This window comes from Anthonomus grandis, chromosome 5 (assembly GCF_022605725.1).
Source record: "Anthonomus grandis grandis chromosome 5, icAntGran1.3, whole genome shotgun sequence".
In the NCBI taxonomy this organism is placed as follows: Eukaryota; Metazoa; Arthropoda; class Insecta; order Coleoptera; family Curculionidae; genus Anthonomus; species Anthonomus grandis.
In genome coordinates, this window is record NC_065550.1 from 1,019,779 (window position 1) to 1,037,026 (window position 17,248).

Below are 17,248 nucleotides of genomic sequence, written 5' to 3' on the forward strand. Positions count from 1 at the left end.
ATTTGCACGCATCTCTTTAATATTAAAATTTCAGGGACGCTCGATGTTTGAACGGCGCGCGCGCCCAAACCGGTGGGGATACACCTGTCAAATTTTGTGAGGTTATTAAGTTAGTCTTGACATTTTATCATGGAGCAGTACACGATTCGACAACGCGTGGAAATTGTGAAAATTTATCATCAAAACAGATGTTCGATTCGTGAAACGTTCCGCGCATTGCGTCCAATTTATGGTGCGCATGGCCGTCCTGCTGAGTCTACTATTCGACGTCTGCTCAATAAATTTGAGAGAACTGGCTCAGTGGCAGACCAAACAACACCCGTACGGCAACGAACAGTAAGAACAATCGAGAATATTGCTGCTGTGCGAGAGAGCGTGCGTCAAGACCCGCATCAGTCATTGCGGCGACGTGCACAAGAACTTGCCCTTCCAAAGACCTCAACATGGACAATTATGCGTCGAGACTTGAAATTGCACGCGTACGAAATTCAATTGACGCAAGAATTGAAACCGCAAGACCATGGACAGCGCCGTACATTTGCCGCATGGGCTCTAGAGCAGTTGCAAGTCGACCCTGCATTTGCACGAAAAATCATCTTCAGCGACGAGGCGCATTTCTAGATGAACGGGTATGTCAATAAACAGAATTGCCGTATATGGGCTGACCAAAATCCTGAAGTGACTTGCTCAATTGCTATGCATCCTGCTAAAGTGACTGTATGGTGCGGTTTCTGGGCTGGCGGCGTAATCGGTCCATATTTTTTTGAGGACGCTATGGGCAACGCGCTTACGGTCAATGGAGATCGGTATCGCGCCATGATTAATGATTTCCTGTGGCCTCAACTGGACGATATGGATCTAACAGACATCTGGTTCCAGCAGGATGGCGCTACGTGCCACACCGCACGCGCAACGCTGGATTTACTGCATGAAAAGTTCAACGGTTTCATTATTTCGCGCGGCGGCGATGTGCACTGGCCACCAAGATTGTGGGATATAACGCCTTTAGACTTTTTCCTGTGGGGCTACGTGAAGTCTCAAGTGTATGCGGATAAGCCAGAAACAATTGCAGCATTAAGGACCAACATAATTCGCGTCCTCGGACAGGTAGACGCTGAAATGTGCGGAAAAGTGCTCGAAAATTGGACCATGCGAATGCACGCTGTACAGCGCAGTCGCGGTGGCCATTTAAACGATATACTCTTCCATACATAATGTCGTCGAATGCTATTTACGATCATTATAGACTTTTAGTGCTGACTTAAATTTTTTTCCTCTTTTTTCCATTTTAACTTTCGAGCGTCCTTATTTGAACACCCTTTGCTAACACCAACAAACATCTTATCTTAAAAACTGTGAAGTTGCTAGCCATTCATCTGCTAAACTTAGTAAACCCGTGTTGTTTCCGTGCTACGCTCTGAATGCAGCAGAGAGTTTATCATTAAAAATCCTTTGATACCATCGGCAACAAAGAAACTCCCTGGTAGTTCCTTAAGTTTTTGCGCTATCCAGACATAAACAGAGGCACAACATTGTCTTTACACAGCTGCAAAGACCCCGCAGTTGAAAAAGGTATGGAACAGGATACACGGAGGGTTGATAAGAGAACTGCAGTATTTTTTCAATAGTACGGATAGTACTTTATTGGAACCGCTGCTCTTAGAGTTTTGTAGTGTGCTGAATTTGCAAAGAATCACCTCGAGTGAGACCTTGTGGTGTAACAGGTTGACGCTTTCTGTTTCTGTGACAGGTGAAAGTGTAAGAGCAGAAAAGTCCATGTAACTTTTCTAGCGCATACTTAGTCGGGCTTTAGCAATTTGTCTAGTTCTTCCGTTGGTATTTGGCGCTCATTAGTTAAGAGTAGACTAAGTTTAGCTTTTTTATTTGGTCGCCATTGCATTAAAACTGTGTAAATAAGTTACAAGGAGTATAGCGAACTCGCGACAATGGCGAACTGCTGCAAAGACTTTACTATAGATTGAATAAGTTTGGACAATATGTATGTGGGATTTAATTATTTAATGACCAATAATAATGTAAAAACATTCAATTCATATATAAAGAAATATTAAATTTCAATTCCCAGTACGGTTCTAAACACATTAGAGACCGCTTTTAGCTTTTCGTTGAAATGCCGACGATCACCTTCTTTGATAATAATTTTGACCGCTAAACGTACAGTAGTAGCAGAGACAACCAAACAACTTGGTTGGAACAACTTGGTTGTCTCTGTTGGCAGGGTAGATTAACCCTGGAATGCTATTGTACGTAATATTTACGTGTGGACAGCACTGTTTAGCGTGTCACTTCAATTTTATTACCTTCTCCCACCTTAGCGCTCAGTAGTGCTTTAAGCGGTCTATCAGGAGTATGACACGCCTGAACTAGTTCGATCTGTGTATTTACAGTATTGGTTGAAGCCGAATTTCTAAAAGCCGACACGTATTTTTTACGTAGCTATAGTATTAACCGTATTTTATTTAGGACGTAATTTTGACGTGGTTATAGTGATAAGCAGTATTAGATTACCAAAAAATATCTCAAAAAAGTTTAACAGATAGACAACCTGGAAGAGCTGTTGTACCGGAGTAGTGACTCTGACGATAGCGTAGCCGATCCTAATTTTGCTCCTGATGAGAACGACATTGAGGAAACGTTTGAGAATAACTTAAAAAACACCTTTTGTTACCCAGGTACTTTTCAAATTTCTAAAAGACGTCAAAACTCTAATATTGTTCAAGCTAGGTTGTCTACCCCAAGTACTTCGGTAAGTTTGTTTTTTGCTTTTTACGCCTTTGAAGTGAGTTTGTTTTTTGTAATGCCTGATGAAGTTACTCACTCTAGACTGCACAGTTGTTCCACAGGTTAAAAATTTACTAGGCAAAAATGGTTGTATGTGGAAAACTTAACCTAAAAAGAGAGAAAAAATACTATCCATAAATATTGATCATGTGAGACCAGATCCAACACAAGAGGCTAAGGAATTGCTACAACCAGTTACACACTTTCAGTGATTTTTCCTTGATACACTTTTAAACAAAGTCTTATTTTATACAAATCAGGAAATTATAAGACAAAATAAAAATTATAAAGTGGCATCACAAACTGTATCTGAAACAAATCTGGTGGAACTTAAATCGCTTTTGGGTCCATACATACTTTCTGCCTTAAAAGACAACCACTTATCAACAAAAGTTTGCTTCAATAAAACTTTTTCAAGCAAGGGACGCTTTGAATTTTTGACTGCGTAAAAGAAGTTTCAAACCAGGCACGTACAATTAGTAGGGTTTAGAGGAAAATGTCCCTTCAGGATGTACATTTCAAATAAACTGTCAAAGTATGGTCTAAAAATTGTAATGTTTTGTGATGAGGCGACGAAATATTTAATCAACGCCTCACCATATCTGGGTAAATCAACAAATACATATAGTAAATCATTAGTTGATTTTTTTTGTGGAGCAGCTTATGAAGCCTATTCATTGAACTACAGAAACGTACCATGGATAATTGATTTACGTCTGTGCCATTAGTAGATCGGTTTGTAGCAAAACCATTTAGTCTTACGGTAGTGGGCACTATTCGGAAGAATAAAGCCCATCTGCCACTACAAATAATAAAGAAAATAAAAATGAACGACAAGGAACTACAATTTTTGTATATAGTCACAAAAGTACTTTAGTTTCATATGAAGCAAAGCAAAATAAAACAGTAAATCTTATTTCCAGAATCCACACTACTATTGGAAAAATTAAACCTGATTTAAAAAAGCCATATATTATAGAAACTTACAATTCAACTAAAGGGTCAGTTGATACCTTTGAGTAAATGTGCCAAAATATGTGCACTAACCGTAAAACTAAACGATGACCTTTGAGTTTTTGTTTTTATAACATGATTAACATGGCATCTATTAACTCGTATGTAATATATTTTCAGAATATTATTTGGCAAGGCGGAAAAACCATTATGTAGATAAACTTATAAATGAATGAACAAGAAAAATATATAGAACCTATTGCAGAGGATAACCAAAGAGAAAAAATTGTTCAACTTGTCCTTCAGCTAAGAGACGTATGACAGTTACCTACTGTCCCAAATGCAAAAAACTGATTTGTGAAGAGCTTTAAATTAAAATATGTCATTAATGTTTTTAGTTTTTTCTACCTTTTTTATCCACGTTTATAAATTTTATGTTCAATATATATTTATAAAAACAGTATTTTTTCAAGTCTTTTATTTTCTGCTAATCCTTTTAAGAGTTTAATGTTTCAAGTATTTTAATATATACGTAAATTTTACGTAGCAATAGTATTAGCAGCCCATGAATTAGCGATAGTATTCCAGAGTTAAAGACTACGACGATCAGTAGCGCGATACGCGACTATATTATATTTTTATGGGCAAGTTAAAAGAAGGGAAAAGTACCTAAGATGGGGTTCTTTCTCTATTAAATTAAAAGTCGGGAATAAAATATAAGAGCCGTGTATGTTTTGTTCCAAAAGACGCAAGACGTTTGCCCAATGTTTTTTTTTATTGAAAGACGTATCAAAAGCCAACTAAAGACGTAATTTTTCTCATATGTTATTTAAAGAAGTTAAAACATTTAATTAAAGAAGCTTATACCTTAGTGCGATACTTATCGGAAATTCTTACCTGTGAACCAGTGTTTTTGTTTTTCAACTATTCCATTGACAATAAACTTAGTTTTAAGTAAAGGATTCAGTGCTTTTTTTAATTGAAATCCCTAGACAACAAGAAAAAACCTACATGTATAATTAGGTTATTTTCGTTTTGCACCTTGACATTTTCAGCTTATCATTACTATATTCATTTAAAGTAATTCTCCTTGCCTTAAAGTGATAAAGTACAATATTTTCACTAAACTTCAATATTACATATTATGAATTAAATGTGTCCCTATAATGATTGATTTATTTTTAGCTGACTAAGAGGATATCAGTTCTACAGCAAGAACTTCAAGGCAACAATAATGGTAAAAAAGGCAAATCAAAAATGATTCAGTCCAATCAAGTTATGGATTTAGGGATTTTAGATGAAGAATTTCAAAAGAAAATCCTAGAAAATGCACAACTTTTGAGTAGTGTGAGTATAAATTATGTATAAGGGGTTTTAAGTATTTTAATTCTCTGTGATAACTTTCTTTAAAACTATATTCTCGCCGGGTAAGGTAAATCCGGGTAAGTAAAAAGTATGACGTCAACATTAATTCTTTTAATTCTTTTAACACCCTGCATATAATGACATTTTACTACTCTATGATATATTTTCTTAGAACCTAGAAAGGCTAAAATTAGTAAACAACAACTTTCAGTTCAACATGTGTATAAGGGGCAAGAGAGGTGTTTTGTTTACAAACATATTCATCGATTCTCTGTTGTCAAGTTTACACGCATTTTCAAAAGAGAAAATTTTCAGCTTTAAATCAACTGTTGTTAACAATGCTTAAGAACTACAGTTATAATTGAAATAAAATAAGGATGTTACAAAAATTGTTCCAGTTAGTTCAACAAAAAATGAAGCTAAAAATAGCCAGTCTTCAAAAAAAAAAACACGTAAAACCATCACCAGAGTGAAGGGTCATAAAATATACAATATAAAAAAATTTGGTCCCATAAAAAGAATAAAATTATAGTGTTATACTAAAAAAAATACATGAATACATTGAAATAAAGATATGAACATCAAATTTGAAAGATGTGAATCGCAAACCTATTTAATAATTTGTATTGAGGCATAGAATATTTTTCTGAAATATTTTTCAACAACTGCAAACTTTCATTTTATAAACAACTGCTGTTGCACCTTCTGGCTGTTATGCTTTTCGTGTCATTGTGAATAATTTAAACAGCTCAGTGGCTAAAGCTTTATATTTTTTCTTTTGTTGTTCGAGTTCTCAGTATGTCTTTAATAAGGTATTTATGTTGCAAAAGAGGCTATTAGATGTTTATTTAGGGTCGATCCTCGAGAGACTTGTCGTCCCTTATTTGTTAGACACAAAATTCTTACTTTTTACTGTATTTTTTTTTTTGGAAATAACAGCTTAGCATTTAGGGGTTATCACAAAGCTTTTTTTAAACAAGAAGGAAAGGTACCTGTTAAAAATGAAGATTTAATATAAGATTAATAAATAACTTCGGCCATCCTACCCAGAATAATTTTTATTTTTAATTTGTCCAAATAATTCCTGAATTTCTAATGATGAAACCGGAGTAAAAAAAGAAAGCATCCGAAACAGACAAATGAGTATTCCCAAAAATCCACATGATCAGTGCAAGTATCATAATTCATATTACGTTCAATATTGCAGTAGAACTCATTTATCTGGCTAGGATCAAGGATTGAAGTCTGAGATGATGAGTTGGTTTTGCCTCTTAATTTGTTGACTATTCTCCAAGACTCTTTTGATCTATTTTTTGAATTTAAAATACTCTATTAATAGTAGTTTTATTTGGCAGATTTTATGACTTTCTTATAAATTTTCCAATATTTGTTATAAAATGATATAAACTGTACATTTTGAGAGAAATATTTTCTTATATAATGTAATGCCTTCATAATTTTATCATCCTGTGGATGATAAAATTAAATGATAAAATGGAAATTTATCATCCTGTATATTTGAATTTAGAGTTTTTCTGTAATCAATGACCATTCTCCATTTTTTATTACCTTGCTCATCTTCTTTTTAAGGTACTAATAAAATTGGGGCTGACCATGGAGAACTGGCTTTTTCAATTATATTATCTTGTAACATTTTTTCTATTTGTTTGTTAAGTTCACCTTTTTGAGAATAAAGTAAACGATATGGTTTAACATAAACAGGATTAGTATTAGGTTTTACATTAATTTTTTGTTTGTATATTTTTGTTGCTGAAGTTTCTCCCTTTAAGTGAAAAACATCTGAATACTTTGAACAAATTTTTTGCAAAGAGAACTTTTGTGATTTTTCGAGATGATCTAGTTTTAAGGTATTTAATAAATTATCTACTCTATTCACTGTTTTGGGAACTGGGTTAAATTGACAGATATTATAATGGTTTAACGGTACAATTTTTGGCAAAAAATTTTTTATGTTTACATCTTCATTTCGTGTGTTAAGAATTCGTACCGGAATACGATTAGAAACAGATTTTACTAAAATTCCTGCAACAAAAACACCTTCACAAATTTCATCTTGCAAAACAACACAATCTTCATTTGTGTTAATGTTAAAATATTTTATTACTTCATGCCTTGCCGGAATACAAGTATAATTCTCATATTTCGACTGAATAGGCGCAATTATTTTGTTATTGTCTTCTTTAAATAAAAATAAAAACTTTTCGAAATCTAAATTTATTATCTAAATCTAATTATATTATATTATTTAAATCTAAATCTGTGCCAATTACCCCGTACGCTGTCCTCATAACTGTCGATAAGCAAAAACTCATGATACACATTTGACCCATTTATATCTAAACACAAATTTGCTGAACCTTGCGAAATTATTGTTCCATCAACTCCGTTAATTTTTAGTTTCTTTGACCCATTAATTTTTTCTGTTGGATCTATGCAATTTTTAAAAATTACGCTTATTGAGGCGCCAGTATCAAGTAAAATTTTTAAATTCTTTTTATATTTCATATAAATAAAATTAAGCCCGTTGCTATTAAATATAAAGGGATCATGAAAATCTGTGTTTTTATTCGGCTGAGCCTCGAAAAAATGTATCGCTATTATTTTGATGATAATTTCCAATATTATTAGTATGTTCATCAGGTTCATTATTCATGTAAAAACCCCTTTGATTGGAATGATTGCCATTACTAAAAAAATGGCCTCTTCTACTAGATTGACCTCTTGGTAAATAATTACTAAAACGAGAGCCTCTACCCCTGAAATTATTATTACTTCGCGGACCTCGAGAAAAATTCCCTCTAAAACTATTATCATTATTGCCCCTAAATTCAAAATTATTTCTGCCTCTATTACTTCTAAAATTATTATTTTGTCCCCGCCCATTGTTATACACTCGCGTCTATAGACTATCTATCTAATCTACTTTGGCTCCCTCGATCCTACAAGGTCAAATTAAGATACTTGTAAAATTTAAATACCTACACTGCTCAACAATTAATGTTAAGAATAGTATTACGTGTTTTCCTGAAATCTTTAACTGTTTCTTTAAGGTGATTAAAATGTAAAAACGAAGTCATAACAACAAATTTTATTCATCGACGTCCAAAATTGATAACGAAAGCCTAGGCCGCAATCATTTGAATTTAATCCTCTTTCTCAACTACCTATTCGATAATTGTTTTGCTGAGTGTGTGTAATACTGATTTTCTCCTCAAGTTCCAAAATATGAACTTAATCTAGGTATATTTTAGGTCTATATGAAAGAAAAAACAACACAGTTTAACAATAAACAATTTATTAATTATTATATTATGACCTGAGTGTGGAAAACAAAAGTTGATTAGCTATTATATCAGCTTCCTCAGCTTTGGGTGCTGCAAGCACGTTTTTTTTTGGTTTCTTGGAGCTTTTTTTGTGGACTACAAACGTCTTTGTTGAATTATGCTTTTGTTGTGGGGAATATTTTGAGGAATTGACAAATGCAGTTCTTGGTTTTCTCTGTCGGCTAATACCTTTATAGTAGGCTCTAAAGACGCAGTAATATTTTTAAAAGCTTGAAGCTGCTCAAATCACGTTATGTTGTTAATCATTTGAGTATGTGATTTTATTAGGTTTTCTTTCTCAATATTCAATTGTTGTGGAAGTTTTTCTGTGTTGTAGGCAGATTTATTCAAGATTTCGACTAATGCGTCATTTTGATTTTTTTATTGAATACTCGCCTGGTTTATAACCAATATATTATTGTTATGTTTTTCATCTGCAAAAAAAAATAATATAAATGAACAAAATTATAGGCACGTTCAGAAAAAATGAAAGTTTCTACATTGATTATTAAGACTCGAGCACAAGATACACTAAATTGATTATTCTTCCTAACACCAGTTGAAGATCGATTAGACATTAAAGTAATAAATAGCTGTAGAATAATTTCACTTAAAGCACTATCAAAGAGTAAAGTGAATAATTTGGGAACCTACCAAATTAGGCATCATGAAACTATAAAACCCCTACAGAAAAATTGACTTTTTATACAATTATTATAGTACTAGTAAGTGCCCACATTCCTGCTAACCTCTACCATTATACACACACAAGTGCCCAACTACAATACCAAGACCAATACCAGATGACCCTTATGCTCAACATAACATTAAACAGACCTGTATTTCTTGCAGATTAAACTTGCTGAGTGGTATCTATTCAGATGTCCAGTAATAAAATTTTCTATTTCTTTAAACATATAGGCAACTAAAAAAGAAAAAAAAACACTAGGGTCTGGTTGAATATAACAGTTTTTAAAAAAAATCTATGGATGAAGAACTTTTGAACCGGAAAAAAAGACTCGAAAGTAGTGAAAACTGGCATATTTACGCAACCCCAACCCGACTTTTAATCTGAAATTTACGATCGTCCGTTGTGTTGTCCGCAAAGTTGCCAAGTCAGAAAAATTTAGTAATAATTCCAGATGATTATAATGGCGAAAATATCGAAATATTTATCACATTGTTAGTGTCAAATGATAATTGGGTGAAAAATCAACCCAACCTAACCCAAAAAACGCTATTTTTTGAAAAACCGGTCTAACCAACACCACCGAAATAAAGCCGAAATAAAGATCTTTATTTCGGTGGTGTTGGTCTAACCCAACCCAGAAACAACCAGAAACGACCGGATATCACCCAAAAACGACCATAAACCAACTGAAAACTACCGCAAACGACCGGAAATCACCCGGGGGGACAAAATCAGTTATAAAAGAAATATCATATAAATGTCAATATAAAAATATACAAAATATACAAAACTGAAATTTGATAATTCGTTCAAAAAGAGCGATAGCAAACTAAAATAAAAACCACAAAACCAAGACATAACATCAATTCGTAAAAGACCGGGAATAAAACGAAAAATTCACGCCGAAAACCCGGCAACGTCGCATTTGCTGCAGTTTAAAAGCCTGTAAAGGATGGCCTCTCAAACAAGCAAACAGCTGTGTTCCGCTTTTATAAAATGTAATGCATTTATTTGGTTACAGAAAGTTGAAGTGTGAAAATTTTTGTGAAAATGTTTTTTACATTTTAGTAGTATAAGGCCTCAAAATTACATACATTTGGATGTAGGGATCAAAAACATGTTCTTTTTAAATAAAAACGTGTATTTAGTTTGTTTTTATACAGGAAACGCTGCGTTCCAATTTTTGTTTATTCAATCGTCAATTAAAAAAAATACTTGGCCATCCATAAATTTTATTATCTTAAAGTGCTTTATAGACAAAAACCTTTCCATTTTCATATAGAAAATATTTAGAGTCGCACATGCTTCTTCTCACCCTTAAACAAACACTATGTATTATGACATAACATTAATTAATAAATATTGATTTGAGATGATAAATATGCAAATAATTCTGCATACATGATCAATATCCAAAGAAGAAATTGCTTATTAACATAAAAATAAATAGGTAGATAGCAAATTCATGAGTACTTACCATCGGAAATATACGTTTGATTTGAAGCAGCTATATTCAGGAATTCGCAAACAAGATGTATGTGCTTACACATGTTCCATCTAATACTATTGTCTAAGCAAGTACAAGTGTAAGAATGAAGGCAAGATTTACATAAAGTGCATATTAATTCGCAGTCACAATCAAGTCTGCTTGATTGGACAATATAAACTTTTTTGAAGAAGATGGTACTTCCCAGCCCATTTCTGATGGTATGATAGAGTTTATGTCTAAACCTTGACTTCTTTTATGCCTTTTCCTTAAGTCTCTTATTTTGCTGGTAACTTTCCCTTTGTTCAAAGCAATTAATCTCTCAAATAGCTTATCTTTAATAAATTTGATTAAAGTATTGATTGCTTTATCCAGTCGTTTTATTTGCTTGCCATTTAAATACAGGTATTTGATGGTCTGATGCATCCTTTCTATACTCATATTAGTATTGATACCCGCATGCAAGCGATGACAGTAGGCCCATGATTCATTATTGTCTAAATAATATTTCTGAAAATAGTGCCCAAATTCCTCTGTTTGAGCAGACAATAACACGGAATTTATGAAATTTTCTAGCATATCCGAAAAAGCAATAACATCAGTTTCTTGCAGTAGTGTGCGCAACTGTTTGTACACCTAAAAGAATGTCCACTACTTATATAAATTTGAGGAATGAATTATTAAAAGGCTACATTTACCTTTTGTTCCTGAATATCAATTTTATTGAGATTTTTCCTCCACGCTCTATTCACGTGCCAACTACAAAATAGCTTAAAACAAAAATATTAGAACAATGAGTAAATTTTCACGTTACCTGCATATTTTATTGCCTTATAGACTTATCACCAAGGAACAATACATTAAATTCAAGCAAAACAGTTACTCTTAACCTACCTTAACTTAGCTGGAGTCATAATTTGAATCCATGCATTATAATATTGTGGTGCCATATCTGACATAAAAACCTGTGGTTCAATTTTTCTTCCTAATCTTAGTTTTATCTTCATAAAAAATATTTTTATTATTTCTTCATCTTATCGATTTCCAAACAACATAAAGCAGCAAGGAACCCCCCCCCCCCCCCCCCCGCAAGTTATCCAATATTAATGAAGTTGTCAATTCAAAATCCCATTTAAATAAATGCCCATTTTAACCCATGGGTTCCATCAATGGAAATGACATCTTCTGAATATTTCTGCAAAACTTCTAACTGGCCGGGATGCATTATAATTAAAATAAAATCATCTTTTTTTAAATAAGAAAATTCATCGCATAATTCTCCTTGCCCTTTATAAAATAAAATTATTTCACTGTCCTGTAACTCTTGTATCCAACTTTCAATACTGACAAGTTCGTTCTTATGACGAATACCTTCATTATTTAAATTGAAGGACTCTGTTATGTTATGTAGGTCTTTTCTTGTTAAAAGATGCTTTCTCTCCAATTCATTATTTGTGATTGAGTCTCTAATTTCATCCAAAATTGAGGTAAGAGGAATCTTTGCAGCAATTTTAGTAGCTATTTGCTTTCTCTCTATCTTAGTAATATTTAAATGGCCCAAGTGATGGTCATGGCCTACATGAGTTTTCATGAAATTTACTTCACAGCTCCCATTTTTGAATACACTAACTTTTAGTTTAGAAGGGCATTCTCCATTTATCTTCTTGCTTCCTTAAAACTTTTAAGTATCGTAGACCTTTTCCCTTTTTTACATAATATCCTGAACGATGGCAAATGTAGGTTGTTTTCTTTGTGCCTTCTTTAGTCTCATAGCATTGGGTGTACCTAAATGATAAATAATTTTTCTTTTCTAAATCAGTTTTCCACTTGAAACTGGAGTTCACTAGAAATGTGATGATCCTGACTAAGTATTTTGATGTTATGACATATATCAAAATGGCAAAATAAGTTGAGTTCTAAAGCATCTTTGTAATGACACAAACTGCACTCCAGAAGTCGAGTCTTTATATCAGCACTGTTTATATCCTTCAAATGATTTTTTTGGTGACTTTTCAGATTCTTCAAATGTGAAAATTTTTTCTAACATTCATTACATTGTAATGGGTATATTTTAGATGATGTTAAGTCATGTTCGTGTTCTAAAAATAATATAGATTTCACTATTGTTTATGTACATAATATCTATTAAAAAAGCAGAGTATTCTCAAAATTATCCCATCATCTCCAACTAGGGCATATTTTTTCAAGTATTTTCCTGTATATTACTTTTTTAGGTTGTGAGGAGAATTAATTAATAGTATAATTTGGATCAGAGCAAAGTTTACGGTATTTTAAAATCAATAAAGTTTGCCCAGGGCAACGTAATATATTTTCCGATAAGCAGTGATCAGAAATAAAAATCTAGAAATCATCTAGAAACTATGAAAAACATAGGCTTCAAGTCCATAGTATACCTGGGTGAAATTTGATGACATGCCGTTTTAAATTAGCATATTTGGAAAACCTTTTCATGCATTTATTACACATTGCAACACATTTGAAAGTTTTGTTAGGTGCAATTTCAATGATTCAGCTGAAATAGGAATACCGATAAGTAAATAAATCTAGTATAAATGCAATAATTGACAACAAAACTAGGTGGGTTGGATTGGAGCAGTTTCGGGCATGGACTGGGTTCATATCTGTACATTTCAATTTTGCCTGCTTTTAGAGAACATAAAAGTTGTATTGCAGTAGTCGGCAGCAGTGTTTATTTGCCAGGGATTACTTTAATACAGATTACATATTATATTAAATATCGCTAAGAAGAACAAAAATTTGAAATGTCGAGGTGCCCCATGTCCAAATCTGCCCTACTCTGTCCTAGCTATACAATGAAAGGACCTATATTTAATACTAAACTTAAATCAACTTACATGGATGAAACTTTTTCAAGTGCTTTCTTAAATTAGAAAAATTGGAAAATATTGACGTGCATATCGTACATGCATGCTCCATTTTATGAGAATTCAGTAGCCACAATACAAGAAACAACTCGAATAGAAACAACTCAAAAATAATAATTACATAACCTACAAAATATTACTGCCGCTTGACATACTTGACCTTGTAGGATCGAGGGAGCCAAAGTAGATTATAGTCTATAGACGCGAGTCTTCGGCGGGGTCCGCTGCTTCGAGTATGTTGTCACAACGTTGCCAGACCTACCGCGATATATAATTCCTATAGGCGAAGTTAGAATGATTATATCTGTATATAAATTCCGTGGGCACCGACATTCCATGTTATATTAGTCATAAATACTGGTGTATTGAACAATAATACTTTGGCAACCTAAAATGTTTCCTAAAAGTCTTCCCTTTAGACTCGTTCTCGGCTTCTTCCAATTTCCTCTCTTATTTCTGCACGCATCCTTCTTAGCATCGTTTTCTTTATTTTTGTATATAAAAACCATCCAAGGAACAGTGCCAAAATCCCAAAAATAGCAATGCTTAAAATATCCTGGATCGAGCCAAAACCATGTGTGCTGGGACTATTGGTTTGTCCACCACTATTTCCTGCTTGAGCTATTATAATTTCCTCCTTGCTCTGTGATTTTCCCATTTTTCTTTAATCATTTTACTTTACTTTACTATATATGGTTCAAAAGGCAGGGTCGCTATGTGATAAAAAGGTATTGATTAAGGGTTTTTCATTTATTTAGAAGTATGTCCATTTTCGTTTTAAGGTAAAATACCATGTCTATTGTTAATAATAATTTAATACAAACAAAACCCCAAAATGCTTACTAACTAAAACATACATATTGCGAATTTATTATGATTAACTTAGAATTTCTTGCTTACGTCTAAACACTATTAATATTATATTTTCATAAATTTATACCGAGTGTATTTTAAAATTAAATAGTTATACTTACACTACAAACTTTAGACGCATTTAGGAAAGCTGTGAAAAACAAAAGAGAGTCAATTATATTTTTCTAGGACTACTTGATGTAAAATTAACGATTTTAAATAATTATTCATGGCACTCTAGATTGAAATTTAAAAAATTTAATACTTTAAAGGTTAGATGTCAAAAGTTGACATATGTGGTGTCATTTTTCTTAGATTGTAATTTCCGATCAAAATATGTTAAAAAAGTTGGGGGGTCCCATTTAAAATAAGAAAGTTAGGATTTCCGGTTAAACCGGAAATGATCCCAATTTGAATACTACACCCACGTACCAAATTTAATTTTTTTAACTTAAAAATTAAAAAAGTTACAGGGGCGAACCACTTTCCTAAGACACCCCGTATAATTATTGAAAGACATGTAAAAACTTTTTTTTCTAGATTTCAGATAAAGAACTAGAAATAGCAGCTTATAAAGAACAAATAGAAATGTTGGAAGAGAAATTACTGAGTTTAGAAAAATTTATGGATAGTAAAAACGAACAGAGCCAACAAAAACTAGAAAATTTACAAAGAGAAAACGACCTTCTCACTAGTAAAATAAGGGAAATGGCTTTAAGGGAGAATGAAAGGAAGAATTCTTTAAATGAAAACGATGAAAAGGTTTGTTAAGAAGCTCCTATGAAGTGTATTTTATTATATATATTTTTTCTTCATTTTAATTAGGTATCATATTGGAGAGCAGAAGCAGAAAAACTCAGAGCCGAATATGATCGACTTAGCAGTAAACCGAGTTCAGATGAACAGTTAAATGAATATTATGAGTCTCAGGTCAAAGATTTGCTGGATTCCAAAAGTTTGGCTGTGTCCGAGACGAAATCTCTGATGGCTGAAAATCAAGCTTTGAAAGCAAGGTAATATTTTTTTTCATAGCAGTTGAGTTGTACTCCGAGCAGAGTTATCATAAATCGTTTTAAACAAGACTTGATATCTTACATCTTAAATATACATTTCTTTATTTTAATATAATAAGTTTATATGTATAACAGGCTAAAGCTCAATAACAAAAAAGAAAAAACTGTGATAATATGAAATTAACAGTAGGTAATAGAGATCTGTAAGGGAGCCTTGATTAAAATAACTAGTTATTATTAAATTTCACTAATAAATTTATAACAAAATAAATAAACAGATTATACTTAACCAAACACGAGAAAAAGAAAAAAAAACGTTTTATTGCAAAAATTTTTTGAGAACATTTAGCGAGATATAAAAGTAATCAAGGTCCTGATTTTTGCAAGTGTCACATATTCTGTATACTGGAGAACTTCATGGTATTAATTCTAGCACCAGGAAGATAAATCGTACAGTCCTGGCTTACTGCTCTAAGTATAATAAAGGGCAACCAATTTAATATTTCTGAGCAGTCAATTTTGTTATTTAAAATTTTATGTAGTTTAACCTAAGAGGAACTGTTTCTTCTAGATTTTAGGGAACAGAGCTTAAATATATTTAAAAGTTCAATTTGAGGATAATGCCTTCCATTTTAAAATAAGTTGACAAATCTTACAATTGCCTTTAAAATAATGAACATTTTAAAAAGTCAACTAGTTAGTGCGATATACAGATGGTGTTATCGTGAGCTACATGTTACCCAAAATAATGGCAACACCGCTTGGTTGCGGCTTGCAGGCGGCGGAATTTTTCGTTTTTATTTTTTGAACCGGGAGTCAGCAGACCTCACTTTGCTGTGTTACTGCACGTTGCATTAATAATTTTTGAGCGTTATTTTCGTGTTTTTTTCACTATGGCTGTTTATACCCCTTCCGAAAGAGTTCAACTAATTAAATGGTTTTATGGAGGCAATTCGGCAGTACAATGTAGAGATTTGTTATCAGTGACATTTGAGAATAAACCGATTCCTTGTGCAAAAACGATTTTAAATGTGGTTACAAATTTTGAGACATCTTTTTGTCTTCAAGATTGTAAAAAATGCCACACAAAACGTCAAGAACCACCTGTCGAAGTGGTCCAGGATATAGAACGGCGGGAAGAAATGGTTTGCAGTACCCTAGAACTTGATTCGACACGGTCCAGTAGAAGTGTTGCAGAGGAACCGGGAATAAGCAATAAAACTGTTGCTCGTATCTGGAAAAAATATGGGTACAAATGTTTCAAGTATTCAAAAACTCAGGAAATATTTCCTGAAGACCAGTGGCAAAGAATGGAATTTTGAGAAACCATGATGGAAAAGGCAAATGGAAACGAATATTTTTTTAAAAATATTTTGTTTTCGGATGAATCTTCTTTTCCATTACATGTCAAACATAATCCTTCCATTGTTGGTTATTGGTCTCAGGAAAACAAGCACAGAAGTTTTCAGTTTCGTACCTAGTATCCTCAGAAATTGAATGTTTAGGCAGGTATTTTGGGCGACAATGTTATAGGGCCATTTTTTATTGATGGCACTTTAAACGCCTAAAAGTACCTTGAGTTGCTGCAAAACCAAGTTCTTCCTGCCATTCAAATCCTACCTGATGTGGACCTGGGATGGCTTTCCTGCTCATAACGCGGCTAGGGTAAAATAATTTTTAACAAATACTTTTCCTAACCGCCATATTAGTGGGACTGGCGATATTAAATGGCCTCCTAGATCTCCAGATTTGTCTCCAAATGACTTTTATCTGTGAGGTTACCTTAAGCAGACCATTTACAAGCATGAATTTAGTAGTCCAACAAATTTAGAGGA

The 17,248-nt window shown here is 33.0% G+C and overlaps 1 protein-coding gene across 3 annotated transcripts in view; it reads left to right on the forward strand.

Annotated features, from left to right (window-relative positions):
- The window catches only part of LOC126736038 (protein phosphatase 1 regulatory subunit 21), a 129,669-nt gene that overhangs the window by 97,574 nt on the left and 14,847 nt on the right, over nt 1-17,248 (forward strand). For all 3 annotated transcript variants that reach the window (XM_050440236.1, XM_050440238.1, XM_050440237.1), the window contains 3 exons: nt 4,942-5,103; nt 14,941-15,162; nt 15,226-15,413. In XM_050440236.1, the coding sequence (XP_050296193.1) occupies nt 4,942-5,103; nt 14,941-15,162; nt 15,226-15,413 (572 nt within the window). The remainder of the gene's footprint in view (nt 1-4,941; nt 5,104-14,940; nt 15,163-15,225; nt 15,414-17,248) is intronic.